Here is a 19,215-nt window from a genome sequence, read left to right as displayed (position 1 = left end):
ATGGAAGCTTCTCAGTGCACTGTTAGGCCTGTCAGAGCCATCATTTATCCTGAAATTCATTTAATGGTTGAGGGTTTATTTTTCCCAGGTTTCTGTCCTTTGAAAGAGTAGGATATTATAACTTAAACCTAGATTGAAGGTACAGAGAAAGCTCTCACATTCCTTTAGTACCTTTCCAGATTTTCTAGCAATTTTTTTCCTCAACATTTACAAATGCGCATCTCTTAAGACCCTTGTAATTACACTTGGCGTACCTCAGGCTTATTGAAAAATGCAGGCCAGGGCTGTCTCTTTCTCTTGAATGCAAGAACAAGCCTAAGGAGAAACAGTCACAAAAGTACACTCTAATCTCAGTGTATTATCATCTCGAAATTCTAGATAGGTTTTCGGGACTGTGGTGGTTATTTCTAACCGGGCTGCAGTTTCTTCTAAATAAGAACAGTGTACGTGCGCATCGGACAGTATCCAGGCTGCCACTTGTTTTTATTCTCACCCCGTGTTCCTTTGACAAAAGCAGCGGCACCCGTCAGGGCTGCACTGCGGGTGCCCACCCGCGTGACGCTAAACTCTGTGCTACAGTATGTGCCCACTTCTCTCCCGCGCAGGGTGAAGCGAGCTCAGTTTGGGCCCCACGACTGGCTCTCCCTGCCGGTTCCTAGCAGCCAGAGCTGGCTGCTCGTGGAGGGCCTGGAGCCCGAGGTGGCGTACCAGTTCAGTGTTCTGGCCCAGAACAAGCTGGGAACAGGCCCCTTCAGCGAGGTCGTCACTGTGAACACACTAGGTAAGTGAGGGTCTTGACGTGTCGCTGAAGCAGCAGGCCACAGGAATTTCACAGGGCTTTCATTTTTTCCCACATCTGGTGCGCAGTATCCCCCCTTATACCCAGGTCCTTGAAGGTGAAGCTACCTTGTGAGGTCCCGGCCCTTATATATATATATATTTTTTTTTTTAATCGGCTGCCTCAATCACGGTTTGGATTTAGTAAAATTAGTGCATCTGTGTCTGCGTCTGCCCTGTGTTGGAATCCTGTCCAGAGTGGGACCTGCCTTGGACCCATTGCTTGCCGGGTTAGACCCTGTCTCTCTCGTGACCCTGTTTTGGATAAAGCTGTCTGAAAATGGATAAATGGATCGGTTTCCCAAATCTAGCAGATTATTTTGTTATAAAATGTTTACCTCTCTGTCAGATGCTTGTATGTACTGTACACGGCAAATAAATTTAGATCAAATGTTAAAAGAGTAGCTAATTTGTTCTCAAATAGTACGGTACTTTAATTCTGAAAGTAGGTTATGATGTGGATGGGGCCACTTTTTTCGCTCTGTAACATCATTCCACTTCTCTTTGAAACTGTGATGCTCCACTGTGGAAACTGAATATTCTTTTTTTTTTATAAATCACCTGTTCTCAAATGCAGTCAAACCCGTGCAGAGTTGTTTGCGTGTGATCATAACACTGAAAGGTTCAGCACAAGGGCTGTAATTGCAGGCTTTGAAGTCAGAGCATTCACCTACCTCTACGCCAAGGTGAACACATGTGACACTTTTGCAGGAATGTGTTCATTAAACAGAAACGGCTCAGGGTCCTGTAACTTCCAGTTCTTTTTTTCCTGTTTATTTTTAGTATTTCCTATTACTACCCCTGAACCACTGGTGCTGCTTACCCCACCAAGGTGCCTCACAGCCAATCGGACGCAGCAGGGAGTCCTGTTAACGTGGCTCCCTCCAGCTAACCACACTTCTCCACTTGAGCGTTACATCATGGAGTTCCGCCTCGGAGAGAGGTGGGACATGCTGGACAATGCAATCCCTCCGGAAGAGACGGAGCTTTTAGCCAGAGACCTTGTTCAGGTAAAGACAGCCACGCACACACATCCTGATAGTGGGTTGACAGTGAATTTGTCAGATTTCATTTGTTTAATTTTTTGTAAGACACTTTCTTTTATCGATTTACTGAGCTCAGAAGTGCTATAGAATATCCTATGATGTTTATAATAATCTTTCTGTCACGTGCCATGACTAAATGGGCATTCTCCTTTTTTTCCATCTTTGAAAATGACCCCACACCTCTTTGTAATGTGATCTATTGTTCCAATTTGCATAGAACCTGGTAAATGTGAGGACAGTGCCTCATACAATTGTACCCAGGGACGGTGTGCTGTAACTATCTTTGAATAGGCTGATTTGAGGGAAAAGAGACACACAAAAACACAGTTGTTAGGTAAAAACAGTGTTTCTTTATTTATGATCTAAATAGCCTATGCACTCTGCAGGCTCTGATTTTACGTGTTCTTTGTGAATCTCTATCTGGTCAGATGAGTTTCTTACTGGCTTCAAACCCCCAAATCTTTTTGAGTCTTCTCAAATCCTTTTCCAAAAAAAAATTTACAATGTGCCCACAGGCTCATTGGTCACTTCTCTACCCCCACTGGAATAAAGCATAACAGAGGCTCTGCTTTCCTTCCTGAACAGAAGAGGTTGACAGCCAACTGGAAGCCTCTGCTTCCTGGATTTTATTAACTGGCCAGTTGTCTTACATCAAAGGATCAGACGACTGAGGACAGCAGGCCTGTCCTCACTGGAATGTGGTTAAAACAAGAGCTGGCATTTTGTCTGAACTTTACTGTCCTTTACAAAATATTGATGTCCAGGACAAAATCTGCTGGCAATTTTATACCATAATGTAATATTGATGTCTTCTATTGTTTCATGTTCAGAATTGCAACAGTTCTACAATTGCTCCAATCAACAGTACATGTAGCTATAAGAAATGAAACTTTTGAAAAAATCTTTTTGTCTTTTAGAGTCAGATTCCTCAGGGAGAAAGTTAGTTCCCACTAAAAGAACATTTTTAGCTTGTTATCCTGAATATACAGAATGTGAAAACAATTTGTTTTTAAGAAATTACTTCAGATCATTTCTTTTTCGCTGTTTTTCATTATATGTGTTCACCATATCAAGATTTCAAAGTTTTTACGTTTTCATCAGTTCACTTTTGAAGGTCACAAAATGTCCTAGTTAATGTAGTCTATTTTTTCTGCTTACTTCCTTAGTGCTCACAGTGACTACTAATTTAAAATCTGTTCTCACTTTTACTTGTAGAAATAGCATAAAAGGTGTATAAAGTATATGTGTGATTTTCCCGTTATCTTAAACTTGCTCTGCAACTTATTTCTGCATGAGACGTTAGGAGAGGACTTTACATTTTAAACAGAAGAAATATATTTTAAACATGATAATTATAAGCTAAGGATTTGTATTCTCTGAATTTAGATTTATTGCCACATCGTTTTCAGAGTTTTGCAGGTTTTTTTTTTCCATATATCCTACACACTGTCTTCCAATATTTTGTTTCTGGCCCTGACCGGATAGATCTAATTTCAGGACTGTTCCCCGATGAAAACCTTGATTTCATGTACTGTACGTTGTGCAACAGTGGGTTCTCCTGTTTCATCTAATATGTTTCATGTCTCCTTTAGGGAAGTTTTTTTTTTCTTTTTCCATAACCCTGTCTCTCATCGATCAGTGTCTGGGTTTACAGAGGTCACTGATCTTGTAAACCTTGTAGACCCCTATTCATACATTATTCCTAAGCCCGGCCTGGTAGTATTGATTTTGCCACAGTGGAACATGCTCGAAACTGCCAGTAGGTCTTTGGGTGATTTGTGCAGTGGGCTGTCATAAAAATTAGTAATTATAAAGAATACCTCAGAAGCAGCTTGCAAGGAGTCATGGGGGGTCTCAGTAACAAAACCAGTATATTAGGTGAAAAAGGTCATCTTTTCTGTACACCTCAGCACCCGCCATTGGGAGAGTGATCGGTCTCCGCAGGGCTAATGAAGGTTGAAGGCACTTTCAATCCAACCTCATTCTGATCAAATCCAATTGATCTCCTGTTCTCCTATTGATGTCCTCCGCTATTGATCCTTGTGGGTGACCTTTTCACTTTCAATTGAAAGTAGCCACCCAGCAAATTGTTGGACTTTTAACCAAGAAAACACAGAAACTGTTTGGGAGCATTTAAAAAACATAACCAGGCGTGTGCTATTCTTCTCTGTTGTCACGCATAAATGCTTCAGTTCTGTGTCCGTACAAAATATTTATGTCTCCTCTCTAGGATTCATGGTACGAGTTCCGTGTGATGGCTGTCATGGAAGACCTCATAAGCGAACCCAGTAATGTTGTGGGGGTCTCAAGTACAGGTGAGTCAAATGGTGATTGTGGGAAAACTCAAATAAATGCCTATGCCTCTCACAGAGGTTACCACTTAAATGAATTGAACTCATTTCATTCAAAGTAGCAATAGAAAAGTGAAAGTAGAATTCATTGATATAGTTAATATATATATATGCATTATCCCCTGAATTTCATTTCCACTTGCTGTTTCTTTGTTTCATCTGCCACATCTTACTTATGGGGAGAGTGTTTTTAAAAACCCACTTTGTCCTACACATTGGCTTCCCTTTGTTGATCTCTGATGCATTATAAAAGACGTTTCCCATGTATTAATAAAATCATTACAATATCACGTCCAGAAAGACCCTAGACGAGGAATAGTGTATTTCAAGTCTCTAAAGAATGGTTCATTATGTTTACAAATATGTATTTATTGGTTTATAAATGTACACTGCTGTATCATTACACACTCTTTTCACACTCTTTTGGGGCTTTTTTTTTTCTTTATGTAAAAACATTATTTAATGACAGCCATCTAAAACTTTAGCCATTTTCTCAGATGATACTTAATCCTGATTGATTTGTACAAATCCATCAGATTTATGGATATGTATAAAGAGGTACAAATGTTAATAACAATGAGTCAATCACATTGATTGGAAAATGTGATGAATTAGCTACTACAACACTTCATGTAAGTAAACTACAGTTTGCCATGAATTATGATTTGGGAGTTTGAAAATGGATCAATGTTGATGGGTTTTTTTTTTGTTATTTTTATGTTCATGTTTAGTTTATTTAGAAATAAGAAAAATAACTGCAACACAAAGCACAGGCAGAACCTTGTGCTTCCTTGGTTGGAAAGGTGCCCTCTGGAAGTGTACCTTCCTGTGACAGGAGATTCTCAGATGCAGCGTGTCTTTTTTCTCTTGCTCAGATCTCTTCCCCCCCCCAGAGATGGCAGACGAGGGGTTGGCGAGGCCGGTGGTGGCTGGGATCGTGGCCACCATCTGTTTCCTGGCCGCGGCGATCTTGTTCAGCACACTGGCGGCCTGTTTCGTCAACAAGCAGCGCAAACGCAAGCTCAAGAGGAAGCGTGGTAGGTGTCCAGCTGCATGCTAATCTCCCTGAAGGGTGACGAGCAGCTGGCCATCGCTGGCTTCCAAGCGGGGCACATCCCACATTTGGATTCTCTCTCTCTCTCTCTCTCTTTCTGTGTTTCCGGAAAATCGAGTTCTCATTAAAAAAAAAACAGGCTGTCCGTTTTACAAACTGAAATTGCACACTGTTATCTCAGTTGATCATCAGTGCAGGTGCTGAAGAAGACCTGCTTTTTCATCAGTTTGATTTATATATGGGGTACTTAACGATTTGAACTTTGACTTCAAATTCAGTTTTTCTTAAAAAAAAAAACAGGATTCAGTTTTGTTCCCTAGCTCCATTCTCTATTTTGCAGTCTGTATTCTTAAATGCTAGATGTCAGGTCAGGAAAAGTCTTAAAGTAACCAATGAAACCTGCCAAAACTTCACTTTGGATTTCAGATGCTCGCTTCCAGAAATAAGCTCTGAAATATCTTTCTAAGAAAAGCTTCCAGGGTTAAGCGGGGAAATGGTTTTATTGAACGGAAATTCGATGTTGAATTGTAATCTCTCCCCCCTGCCTATGAGTCCTCCCTGCCTGAAGATGGCACTGCATCTTTGTCTAGCACCCACAACATTACCACTGCAGCCTTTACTTCCTGGCTCGTAAGTGAGGGGGGAGGTGACAGCCCAATCTCCGACCAGCACGGTCATTTCCTCTGTCCAGCCAGAGTATTAAGCACACTAGGCCTTTATATTTGTTGCCGCATTTCGTCATTATGACAAATTTGACCGAACAACTGACAGGAAGATAATGAGGACGAAGCAAAGACCCGTGATTTTTATGGCAACACGGTCTACTAGGTGCAGGATGAGATCCCATTTGCGAGGATCAAATTGCGATAGGGACAGTGCGATCAAGTGACCGAGACATCGCATAACAAATAACAATGGACCAGTTATTTAGTTAATTCTTTAATTAACTAAATAACTGGTCCATTGCATTGTCTGAGCAATCTCTCCTAAAACAAATGCTGTAACGATGTCAAAAGACGTTCATTTTATGAGATGAAAATAATGTATTTCTGGACGGTTAATATTTGTTTAATAACAGCAAAAACCGAGTTGTTCAGAACAATTTGCGATCCAGTGTGGAAATGACCTGCCCATCTAAACCATCAAACATATGAGACTTGTAATCTGAAAGAAAATACAAATGATTTTAGCTCAACAGTAGTGGAGATTTATAAAGGTAATGACAGGGTTCTTAGTGTTCCCTAATCATTTTTTCTTTTAAACTAAAGGTTTTCATCCAGTATACCCCACAGGGCTCAAACAGTTATGTGCAATTACAGCATATACCTCTAGTGTGGACATGACACATAAGCAGTTCAGTTCACATTAAAAAAAAGAACAGATCGGAAAAGTGCATGGCTTTTTAATTGTTCCTATTCGTATCCATAGTAAAGTGTTTTTCAAAAAGCACGCCAACCAGCAATTGCTCAACGAAGCCTGGATCAATGTAACAGCCCTAGAAACATTTTTTTTATTTTACTGGATGTCTGGTGAGACAATAGTAATTACCCTTTTCTGTTACAAGTACAGTGCTGTGTTGGTCCTCTTTGGTTTCCCGATTCGTGGTAACAGGGTCACCTTCACAAAACTGGACAGCTGGGATATATCGTGCGAAAGTCTTGCGATTGAACTGGGGTGGCTGCTTCATGCTTCATGCCACACTGAGAACTGAGACCTCACCTTCTGTTTCACATGTTCTCTTTCTCTTCTAGACCCTCCCCTATCTATAACTCACTGCAGAAAAAGCGTCGAAACTCCGTAAGTAAAATGACACAAACACGTCTCCTGGATTTCACACACATGCATTTTTTTTACATACATACCTGAATACTGTCGGTTGACCTGTTTCCAAATTTCAGGGAATTGAGAGTCATGTATCTTTAGGATGGAGAAGCCAGGTGATGGCAACAACACCAATTAACTGGAAATAATCAATAACTGATGCCTGTAAACACCCTTGTAGTTGCTGCAGCTTGTATTTATTGGCTACTGCTACAGTTGGGATTTTACCATGTTTTAAGTTTAAAATCCATCACGTGTTTCAGTTTTCCATACCTCTTCCAGATATCACATCCTGTCATAGTTTCCCAAAGGTAATCTTTCACAAAGGTGTTTTTGCACAATTTTTTTTCTACTTTTCATCTTTTGAAGTGCCTATCACATCCCTTCAGAGCTTCTTGATAGTCTTCTAAGTTTGACAAAGGTTTGCCTGACAATTCTCACTGAATTTAGCCTTCTACAAAAGATGGAGATTTTGTCTCAACTGTGTTTTAGAATTCACAATACAATCAATACCTGTAAATAAGTAATGCTACTCTGAATAGTTTTATCATAATACTATATAGTAAGAAGATTACCGTAAATGATGGGGTAGTTATGTTATCTGGTTTAATCAAACAGCTGTATCATAAAAATTGAGCACTCTGGAGCAAAGACATTTTGTATTCATACAAATGGGATTATTAGGAACACTTTCCCATTGAAAACAACAGTAGTTTCTTGAAGGCTCTTTCCCAGTCTGTCCACTGTGGCCCCAGTTTGTGTCTATGATGGCTGGCATACTTGGAGAGCCATACTGTAGGTTAGGACTGCATGCAGCTGGTTAGTGTCTGCTGTTGTTGTCCATGAGAACATTTCCATGGGGCTATAGTCCAGTCAACCTGGTAAGAATTCTTTGACACCAGAACTTGATTGTGAACTTGATTGTATCAATCTTAGAAGTCAGAATTGCATTCTGCTGATGTTGGAGTCAGATCTAGGGCACATGTATAATAAACCATTCTTCCTAAACACTGTAAATATTAAACAAAAATTTGATTATGGGTGGGGGGGGATGTGCCTGTTTTTAAGTTGAGAACATCAATTTAATTTGCATGAGATTTTGAGCAGTTCAGAAGCAGGCAATAGTTAGCTAAACACAGACCTAAACTTTAAACTGTCAGCAAAGCTGTTTCTTATTGAATGTAAATAGGTTGTCACTCCTCTTATAAGATAACACAATAACATGGACAAAACAGAATCACTTTATACAGTATGAATTGTTTTTCAGTATGCTTCATTTAGCCCTGTGGTTGTATTTCACATTCTATTATATCAGTGGTTTTACCATCATTTGACTGTTACCTTGTATTCTTACACACACACATACATGGTTTTGGTAAGGAGCTGCTCCAGAGGAGAGGCTCATGCTACTTGAGAGATGTTTTCTAATACTATGCTTGAAACACATTTAAACTGCCAAAATTTACGCCAAGTTAATTTAAAATTAAATCAAAATCTGTAAAGTCTGTCATCTTTTGCATGTTTAATCAGTCTATTGTCCCAGAAAAGCCAAGAAAAACAATTTTTAGAATTCTGAATTGAACGTCTCTATGCAATTTGACATGACAAGACTACAGTGTTTGCAGTACAGGATGAAAATGTTATACTGATCTTTTTTTGTTGTTGTTGTTGGCACTTGAAAACGTCACTGTGTCCTTAAGACTTGATTTGCAGCTGCCTGCAATTGCAGACATCATACCGCCATCATTTTGCACATACATCAATTCCGCATGAGCTGTTTTAATAACCGTTGTTCTATAAACGGTAATGAACTCAGTTTAAAGATGTGCTGTAAACAGTGGATTTGTATGAGTTTGGCATACAAGGTGATTGGTGCTACACTTCCTTCTCCAAGCTAACAGGCTCCTGTGTGTTAAGTTTACATTATGTGCCGTATAACTACTCACTGTCAGAATCAGCATAGTTTCACATGCTACTCCAAACACATCAGATAGATGAGGAAGTGCCTCCACTGCTGCTGTACATAGAATAGGAAAGCAAGCATGACTTTGTGCGCTGGGAGGAAAGGCAGCTCCCAGAGAAAAGACACCTGAACATGGGGGCAACTTACAAGCTCCACACAGACAGCACACCACGGCTCAGGATCGAACCCAGGACCCTTGCGGCCACAGCCATACCCACTATGTCACCTTGCCCACTCTGAGGTATTAAGTGATATATGATCTCCTGTGTGATATCTAAAGGGTTAAACTACATTTAAGGGGAAGGAATAAGTGGGGGGAAAAAAGCTCCTTAATTATTAACAGCTTTCGTCTTCCCTCATGTGCTGACACTGTTTTTGGTCTTCGCAAATCATAAAGTCTGAGATGAGTTCAATATGCAACACCTGAAATGTGATTGTGATGAAAGGCTGACATGAAATTGAAAGTGTGCCTGATAAAATCAATTCAAAGACATTGATTTCCTCGCATTTTTGGCATTCTCTTCCATCATCCGTAAGTGTGTGTGTTGAGTTATATTACATTTGAGGCATTTTTTTCATAAATCTCATTCTTAGCCGTGTTTGAAATAAGCACGGTGTCCACACATGTAAAAAAATGGACACCTTTGTGTATTCTTTCTAAATACTCTTTCATCTAATGGCTAATGGAAATACAAAGTTAGAAGTGCTGCTGGTGCAGAACAGTCCAGTATTTGGATAACAGTCGATAAGAGTCAGCATATGATGCAAGGGGGCAAAAGACAGAAAGGAGAGTAGCCTGCTTCAGAGAGCGCAACTTTTAAGAAACCAATTTGCACGCATGGTTCTTTCTGTGTGGGTCAGACTATCACACCCCTTGAACAGTGTTAAATTATTGCTTCCATTTAATTTTAACACCGTTCTTTATGGTGAGGCTGAAAGGTCTTTCTTGAACATGTCTTGGATAAGTCTCTATTAAAGAAATTCTAGAAGAAAACATGTTTTTTTTTTGGTTGACTAAATACATTTATCCTCCACCATTCAAATTCAACGTTAAACACTACAGCAAAATGGGAAATTCAGCACTGGTTTCTGCTTTCTTTTCTTGTTGCGATGTGAAAGTGTTTCTACAGTATGTGAAATGAAGCAGGAGCCTTTAGCTTCAAACAGGCGATGGTTTGAATTAGTCAAAAGGGCAGAAGCAGCTTAGCAACTGTAGTGAAATCGGCTAAGAAGGTTTACCATGGTAAATGTGCACGCTGTTGTGTGTTTTTCTGTTACTGTTCAACACTGGGCTTCTTCATGCGTTCACCATGCTTGGCTTTGGCTTTTGTCACGCTTTTACAGTGCTTTACTAATGCTTTTGAAAAGGTTTTACCATGGTACACTGGAGCTAGTTAGGAGTACAGGACATTCCGTAACACATGAGTGCTTTAGTCATATTTGTGGGTAAATTCTGAAAAACAAAAATCAATGTTAGATTTTACGAATGTGGAAAACTTTTCACTTTGGTATCCAACAAGCGAGGATTTAAGAAACACACTTGATAATTTTCAATTGTTTTTCTTCTTTATGGAGGTTATTTTTAACTTAACATCATGTTATTTTTCTTTTTCCAGTTATAGTAACTTCGACCTTTGATGACTTTTGGATTTTTCTTGTCAGTTTCAATACAGATTAGTCGTGGTGATCTGTATCCTTGTTAATACAATTATGAGAAATTGTCTTCTATGCAGAATTGTACCTACAGTACTCTTAAACAGCTGTCAAGAGTTTCTTGTTTCAACTCTTTATTGAATGTGATCTTCATGATAGTTTAATAAAGGTTGGACTGGATTTCCAAATACTACAACATGATTTTTGTTTTTAGAGATTAGTTGTGATGCTAGTGAGAGGTACGTACAGTACTGTACATGTGAGTAGAAATCTAATGTTACACAGTATCTAATTAATCTGTTAGTAAAATCCTGTCATTTACATCACTTGAAAAATAGTGTTGTTAATGTGACTTTTGTCATGGTGCTTTAAGTAAAAGATACTAAAAAGCAGCTTTTAATAAGTTTAAAGCATTAAAATTGAGAGCAACTACAGTGGGTGGTACATACAGTAGTGCACATAGTTTGACTTCTGTCTGTAGACATCTACATAATTCTTGCAAAAAATTCACACATATGTGGGTTTTCAACATGAAGATAGTAACGTTTACCTCAATGATCTCTGCCACCATGCAATTACTTACTATACAGTACATTACACTAACACAGAAACAAATGCCTGTTTACTGTTTGGTTTCTAGTAATATACTGTAAGTCTATGGTGCAAGATTGGTTTCACCCTCACTTTTAATGAAGTATCACATGCTGCAATGTAGTATGAGCCAAGTAATGTTTTTTTTATTGTATTTTGTTCTGTAACAAAATGGTGCCCTACAAGGATTCTGAAATTAGAGTGTATTGTCGATGTGTTAGTTAACATTGAATTAATCTACAAGTAGCTATTCCTGAACTTGGATTTATCTGTTTTTACGCTCTTTAATTGCTTTCTGCAAACAACAAAAAAAAACATGCAACAGCCTTCTTAGACCTCTTGAGCCAACATACAGTATTGTGTAGCATTTTTTCCCTCTTTAGTGTGCTGCAGTACACTCTTCTGCACATTCCCTTAGATGAAAAGTACAGAAACGTCTACCAAAAGTCTTCTAAAGATGTCTGTAGGATAAAGTAGCGCTACCAAGAAATATTACAGTTCATTTCTAACTGCATGAGATCATGCCTTACTCTCTGCATGCATCAGCCTTGAACTGTACTATGTATTATCTGTGACTAATAAACAGAGAAATGTGATAATTGCACTGGCCATACTTTTTCTTGTGTCTTCTGTATCTCTTTTATATTTATTTGAACCTTAGCCTTATTGATGGCCAATTCTCCCCCATTTTTATTTTGTTTCCCATCGCAGGACTCCTCTAAGCCCACTGCCTGGTATTGAGCCTTACTGGGAGGGGAGGGAGAGGAACAGCTGCAGGGCTCCCCACAGCAGCCCTCTGTGAGTGCCTGCACCTTGTTCAGCATTGTGTGCTGGCTTAGCGGAATGCCTCCATTAGAGTGCTGGGCACATATCTGCCAGGGGTGGAAAAAGTACCCCAGTCTTTACCACTCACAGGCCATAATAAGCAGCCACCTTTAAAAACCTTGGACCAGAGCTGGTCCCCTCTTGTTTGCATTTCTGATCACTGTTGTGTCCTAAGTGCCCAGCAGGTGGCAAAGGCACAGGCCTTTAGGGTTACTAAATTTAAGTAAAGTTTGCCTAAAACGTACCATATGGACGCTCCAAGCAGTCTCCTGCTCAACGTCAAATGATGACTACCGGATTTCCTCCGCCACATGTTAATGTGTCAGTATTGAGTGTCCGGAGGTAACTATAAGAGGAAATCTATTCCTTTTTTTTCCCAAACAAAATCAATACCGGTGCTTGTGGTCTACTTATTTAATAACTACCTTTTTTACATCTGTCCTTCTGTAATGGTGAGGTTGTCTAACCATGTCCTGCAAGTTATGTTTTCAGTTTTAGTGATCCCATACATCTTGTCTGCTGTGATCTAGACTTCAAAATGACATCTTTTCCATCTTACAGTCTAAATTGTTAAGAAAATGTTGGGGGGGGGTTGTGTATATTTTTATGGGTAAACCAGCAGGAATAGGGCCGTTCCTATGTTATCTGAGTTTGTCAATATGCTAACCTCAGGATTTTCTTCACACCTTAAGATGCTGCCGTTTTCTTCCTCTTATTACATTATCTAGGTTTTATAACTCTCAAGTGGCCAATAATATTTACACATAACACCACCACCTGCTGGTCATTTAAGAATATGTTGCCTGGTTTTTAAACTATTTCCAAAGCAGGCAGTGGGTGGAAAAACAATTGCTCACTTTATGGCATACCTTCAGCTAATTGCCTCACTGGCCATTTTAAATGCCGGTGGATATTGTTTCAGTGCTGATCTGTAGACGTCTTGTTCTCCAGTGCTGCTTTTCATATTCCATGGGCTTCCTTTAGCCTGTGGCTGCTGTTCACCCCATTGTACTACAGCGGTCTTTAATCACACAGACGCCTCCCCTTCTCTGTGTTGTAGTGTGTTGGCTGCTCCAGGGTGGGGATTGTTGAACATTTGGGGGGGGGGGGGGGGCACTTTGTCCAGCCTTATTAAGGTTTTAATGGGGTGCTCCAAAGAAAGCTCTGTTGCAGTCTTGCTTCTGTAATTACTAAGTGCTCCTCAAGGACACAGGCAAAATTAAGTTCCTGTTCTCCTGAGCATAATAAGGAGGAATTAAATAGGGAAGAATTGCAGGAGGGACCTTGCATAATGGTGAAATATTAACAGTGTACCTTAAGCAGCATGTATCTTACTGGGCAAAGCAGAGTAAGACAGAGACTTTTGGCAGCCTTCAGAATATAACGAGATGTAATTAAAATCACAAAGACTTCCTGGTGTGACCTGGGTTTGGAGGACTGGTATTTTAAATTGAATTAATTGTACACAAAAAAAAGGTTGCGATAAGCAAATTGCAAACCAGTAATTCTCTACGGAAGAATTTTGAGCAACTAGGTAAATTACAACCCATAACAAGCTCTCAGTGTGTCACCCACGCAGAACCTTGTTTCCTTTGCATTAAACGTGTAAAGCAAATCTTGCTTTATGCCTACTAACGTTTTCAATCTTGCTGGAAATTTTGGGAAATTCGGTTGTGATACATATTGTATAAATAAGAAACAACAAAAGGCTTCACTAAGTAAGGATGAGTAAACTGTTCATACTTTAACACATTTAAATCGAATTTTGAACTACATTTTGAAAGATCTTTAAATTGTAAAAAAATTGAAAAATGGCAATAAAGTGACTAAGCGATGAAGCTAGGCAAAACAGGAGACTAGCAAACATGGAAAGCTATGCTTTCAGGAAACAGCTGGATAAGATCCTAGGTTCTGTTAGCTACTAACTTCCAAATGATCTAGATAAGCCTCCTCTCATCTGTAACGTTTCCTATGTTTTTGTTTGTTCAAATGCTGCATACGACATACCTCTAAACCAGCTACTGTACTTAATGCTGTTCCTGTTTCTGACTTTATGGGAACAGCACAGGCCTCTTTTACTCAAAAGGGAGGCTTCAAAAATATTTCTTCAGTCACCATTCACTGACATAAAGTGTTTTTGAGCTAGAAAGACCAGAGCTTTCCCCAAAACGAAAACAAAATAACACAGCCAAGTTTTTTTTTAAATGCACTGACCATATCATGGGAGCGACTACAGGACGTGACCCATCATTAGCATATTCCTTACTGGAATATTTTTGGATAATTTGGAATAATTTGAAGGATTGTTCAAGCAATAAAATATTTTTAATACACAACACAGCACTCTTCAGTTTCAGAGTATTGTCTTCTCATGCCCTTCAAATAGTTGCCGATAAATGAAGACTGAGACTGAAACGTAACTTAAAAAAAACTGAATCTCTGCTGATGTGATCCAGGTTCTGCTTGATACTGCTTAGAAAAGGTATGATATTATCAGGAATAAGGTGATACATTATATTTGTATACGTTATCCAACCTTGGAATATCTCATGAGAGCAGTAAAAGAAGAGTTTGAGTTTCGTAATTCACACGGCGTCTGTTGACTGATAAATGAGTTGCAGTCAGACTACTTAAAATGTGCTGTACTTGTATGATAACAGCAAACACCCTCTGCCAAGCGGAAAAACAGCCCTCTTTGTGTTTGTTGACATTAAACAGTAATGTCAATTGTGCCTCGTATTTTTTCAGATTCTGTGCTGACTCCGAACGGAAGCCACACCTGAATCACTGCCACATTGTGACGCTGAGCACACCGCTGCACACGAGAGCGTGACAATACAGCACTATGCCTATTATTTCCTGAAAAAGCTCAGTGGCAGTCTACCAGGAAAGCACTAGAACTGTTTGGTTTTTTTTGCGTGTGTTGAGTTTACTTTTGCATGCATTTGATGAACTTTACAATTTTTCCAAAGCTTTATAAAGAAGTTAAAGTGTGAGTTTATTTTCCAGTCAAATCTGACACTTTTTTTTCTTATGATCCGGCAGCTCTCACATGGAGAAAAAGGTGTTAAAAACTTTTGTGCCAGCAGACAACCTTTACAAAGGTTTTTTGAACTGTTAAAATTTTAGCGGAGACAAATTACATTTATTATTGTGAAGGGGGGAATCTTTCAAATTGCCCCCCAATCGAGTTTCTTCGACTTCAGTGTTCTAAGCTTCAGCATTTATAGTAATATGCTTGGGGTAATTCTGAGTCTGAGCAAGTGGCTGAATAAAATACTGAACTGAATAGAAGTATGTGCAAAATGTTTCTTGCACTTAATGTATTATTGCTGTGTGCAGTATTCAGTTCCAGTGTTGTGCAGCTTTGTATGCTGTTTTACAGCTTTGTAACCGTGCACAGTGCATAGTTTTCAGAGGTAGGTTTAGCACTTTGCTAGACAACTGTTAATATAAATACATACTATATATTTCTATAGGGTACTTTCATGCAATCTGAGTGCGCTGGCATTCTTCTTTCCTTTGTACCTCTCTGCGTATTCAGATTTGTTCTGTAATATGTTTAGACACTTACATCATTTCTATATGGGCTACTGAGGTACTGCAGGATCTAGAAAATGAAAAGCACAAGATCTGCAGTAGGGTGCACAATTTTAGAAAGTAAGTGCAGTAAAAGAAAATGTAATATTTCCACTAAAATCCCATTCACGTTTCTTATTACAGTTCTAAGCTACTGTGGTGCTTTGACGTTGTGATTAATATAAGTGCTTTAGAGTGACAATTTAAAACCTTTGGCCTAAAAACCTCTAAAACCTTAAATTCTTTAGCCGCATGTGCTTACATTATTGTAGATCAATTTACTGTAAAATTGTTTTCAATCAATGTTAAGTAGATTGTCCAACTGCTGCCACATCTTCTGTATTGCACTTGAGCTGAATTGTCTGTAACTTTATATTGCCATAGAAGAACGTTTTACAGACTGGTTTGTGTGGCAGAGAGAGCACATTAGGTGTTATTACTGAACACTGAACCATCTGATGACAGCTGGAACTGAACCTCTTCGCTTCAGCCCCCATGACCACGAGCTACTGTTTTGTGATTCCAGGAAATTTTGCAGACATTTGAACTTTGCTACAACTTGTATTTTGCTCCTTTAAATAAAATGCTTTATCTTTGATGAAAACTGACTTTTGCTTTTGTTTTCTGGAGAATGCTGGTTATTCCTCTTCATCTCTTGGTTAAATACTCTCTTGTTGGCTTAATTCATATCTGATATATTGGACTGGAACTTACAGTGCATTCCATTAACCTTTTCATTGCTGTGATAACCCTATGAGCAAGAATCCAGAATGCATCAAAACATCTCAATAAACAGAAAAAATAGGGCTCATTGTAAGATTCTGCATGCACAAATAATTCTCACTCACATATTCACGTATGAATAGAGATCACATGAAAACATTTTGTATGTACAGTATACTTTCAAAACAAAAAGAAAACAAAAATTATATGAAATGTATAAAGCTATCTATGGTAAAAGGCCAATCAGAGAGTATGTATTCTACCCAGGAAAAGCTGAGTAATGACAAGAATTATCCAGAAAAAAAAGAAAAGGCAGGATCTTGAACTGTAAGCTGAAGTTAGAAGTTAAAGATAAATCAATGCAGCTCTCAGTAGGCTCTCATACAATTTTATGAGCTGTGCCTTACTCATATCCTAGTCATAAATAGTCCTAATATGATAGAACAATTACCTTGTGTACCCTTTATTGGGAGTATCAAATCAATTGCAAGCAATTGAATGTTCTAAAGGGGGAATAAAAAAATGTGGTCCATTGGTTGTTGCTGACAGTAATGCTTACAAACTCAAAAAAAAAATGAGGCATCTATTGCCGATAGACCCTTAATAACCCCTCCACACACACACACAGCTCCTGAAGTAGTTGTGCCTACAGAATATTCACTCACTTCTGAAATTTCAAAGGAATCTGAGTTGTTCAACTCATTTTATACACACAGTAGGCTTTCCCCATAAATGTCTAAAATACACTGATACACTGCGTGCTGTATAAGAACAATAACAGTCAATTCAGGGAACACCTGCAATGTTTAAAATGAGGTCTTAAAGGATCATATCGTATAAAAGACATCAGGACTTTACATGCTCTTCCACATTTGTGTCCCATAAGAAAGATGGGCCTGTGTACCCAAAGGCTGCTGTACAGGACATACAGGCTGAAAATTACATTAATATTTCATGCATCCATGTCAGCAAGTACTGCCCTGTATCTGGAATGTAAACTGATTTTATCTGTGATTGTATCTCAGGGCTTTCTTTTTTCGTAAGGCATTTCAGATTTCTAGTTCAAGCCTCGTTGCACAGAATGTCTGAAAATGCGATTTGTAAAAGGTTTCTGCTACTATAAAAAAGTGGCTACATGTCCAGTTTTGCTCCTTTCCTTGTAAAAGGCAGACATATCAGCTCACTGATATTACAACTACGAAGCACTTCCTGAGCAATGCCATCTGAATAGTATATTTTTATGGTTAATATGTTCAGGAATGCAAAGATACTAAATTAGTATGACAGAACAGGACATTTATACACTTTGTAAAGCTGTGAAGTGGCTTAATTAAAACATTCACTTATGTTGTGCAAATGTTAGATTCAGGGGGTGATTTGAAGCTGTCAGAATGCAGTTTACAAAGTGTTAAAGCATGTCCATTGGCTGAAGAAATGCTGTAGATTAAGGTGTTTCTCACATGTCTTAGGGCTGCACAGTATTACATCATTTCCTTCAGTGAAGGCCTCATAAAGGCTCTTTTTCACAAAAGAAGATAGTGAATAATGTATTGCCGTACACAAAGAAACAATAGGCTTTGGAGACAAAATCAGGCATCATGTTTTTTCCGCCCTCGCATTCCTTAATTTTCAAGTTTCAGTATCTGCCAATTTTAAAAAGAATTGGTTTTTGCAGGCAGAGTATATTCAGAATACACAAATATGGAAATATATTTGTTCAAACATGATATCTTGACAGTACTGAAATTATAATGATAAAAATGAAACATGGCCACTTAAAGGTCATTTAAAATTTCTGTATCCAGAATGAGAAGTCAAATGTTGTTTCCTACAGGACTATCTTGAAACGTCAGTGTGTTTGACAGTGATTCAGTACTACATTTGGATTACATTAGTGCAATATCCTGAAAAGCAATGCTTAAAAATTGGCAATTACTGTAGCTTAAAATGAAGAATGGAAGAATACTGTAGAAACACTTTCAAGTGAATCATCTGTCTTTCAGCATCTCTGTCAATGGTCTCTGTACATCTCTGTACAGTAATCCTAAAAATATCACAGATGGCGAAGAAACACGAACAAAGAAGCAAAAACAATGGCGTAGAAGCAAGGCTTAATTGCAGTCCGAATCTAGCAAATTAAATAAGGAACGAAACAATTCGAGACTCACCTGGCTCAAGATGTGAAGTACACGGTCTGTTCTTAGCTCTTATTAGTGGAGAGGTCTTGCAGTAGGAGGTGTCAAGCAGAGGATGCAGTGCTGGCTCTGCTCTTGAAATGTTTCATACGGAGCTCCATTACAGTAAACGGAACTTCTACAAATCTACAAATGATTTGCCTTAGATTGTTTCTCCTAACATCTTTAGGAGGTAAAAAGAACTGAAATTGAAGCTGGTTTTCTCCTTCTTTTAGCTATTCAGCTGTATAAGAAGATGCAAAACATAGATATTGAAATATAATTTCTAAATAGTGCTCTTTCCAAACAGCATGCTCCAGGTTGATTTTTTTTTCTGTGGAGACTGAGTGTGATTAGAATAAGTGATAACTGGAACATTGAAACAGCTGATCTTCCTTTTGCTATCAAACTCGTTATCTTTTTGTGTTAAACAGAGGGTTGGCAGAATATCCTCTTTTGAGTAGGAGTTTGGAGAGCTTTGGATCACTCATTTGCATATTCCTTTTCACTGGCAGTCTGCAAGCTTTACTTTTCTGGGCATCTGCTCTGATTCTCTGCCGTCTTATAAAGCGAATAGGCTCAAGGTCCAGAATCATTT

At 38.8% G+C, this 19,215-nt stretch overlaps 1 protein-coding gene across 1 annotated transcript in view; it reads left to right on the top strand.

Moving 5' to 3' along the window:
- The window catches only part of igsf9bb (immunoglobulin superfamily, member 9Bb), a 160,234-nt gene that overhangs the window by 130,710 nt on the left and 10,309 nt on the right, over nt 1-19,215 (top strand). The window contains exons 13-18 of the mRNA XM_088939434.1: nt 606-781; nt 1,621-1,847; nt 4,114-4,198; nt 5,110-5,271; nt 7,040-7,085; nt 12,028-12,114. Of these exons, the coding sequence (XP_088795560.1) occupies nt 606-781; nt 1,621-1,847; nt 4,114-4,198; nt 5,110-5,271; nt 7,040-7,085; nt 12,028-12,114 (783 nt within the window). The remainder of the gene's footprint in view (nt 1-605; nt 782-1,620; nt 1,848-4,113; nt 4,199-5,109; nt 5,272-7,039; nt 7,086-12,027; nt 12,115-19,215) is intronic.

The sequence above is a fragment of the Atractosteus spatula genome, chromosome 22 (genome assembly GCF_055471065.1).
Source record: "Atractosteus spatula isolate fAtrSpa1 chromosome 22, fAtrSpa1.hap1, whole genome shotgun sequence".
Taxonomy (NCBI): domain Eukaryota; kingdom Metazoa; phylum Chordata; class Actinopteri; order Semionotiformes; family Lepisosteidae; genus Atractosteus; species Atractosteus spatula.
Note: the sequence above shows the minus strand (reverse complement) of the source record. Positions and strands in the feature narration are given on the sequence as shown.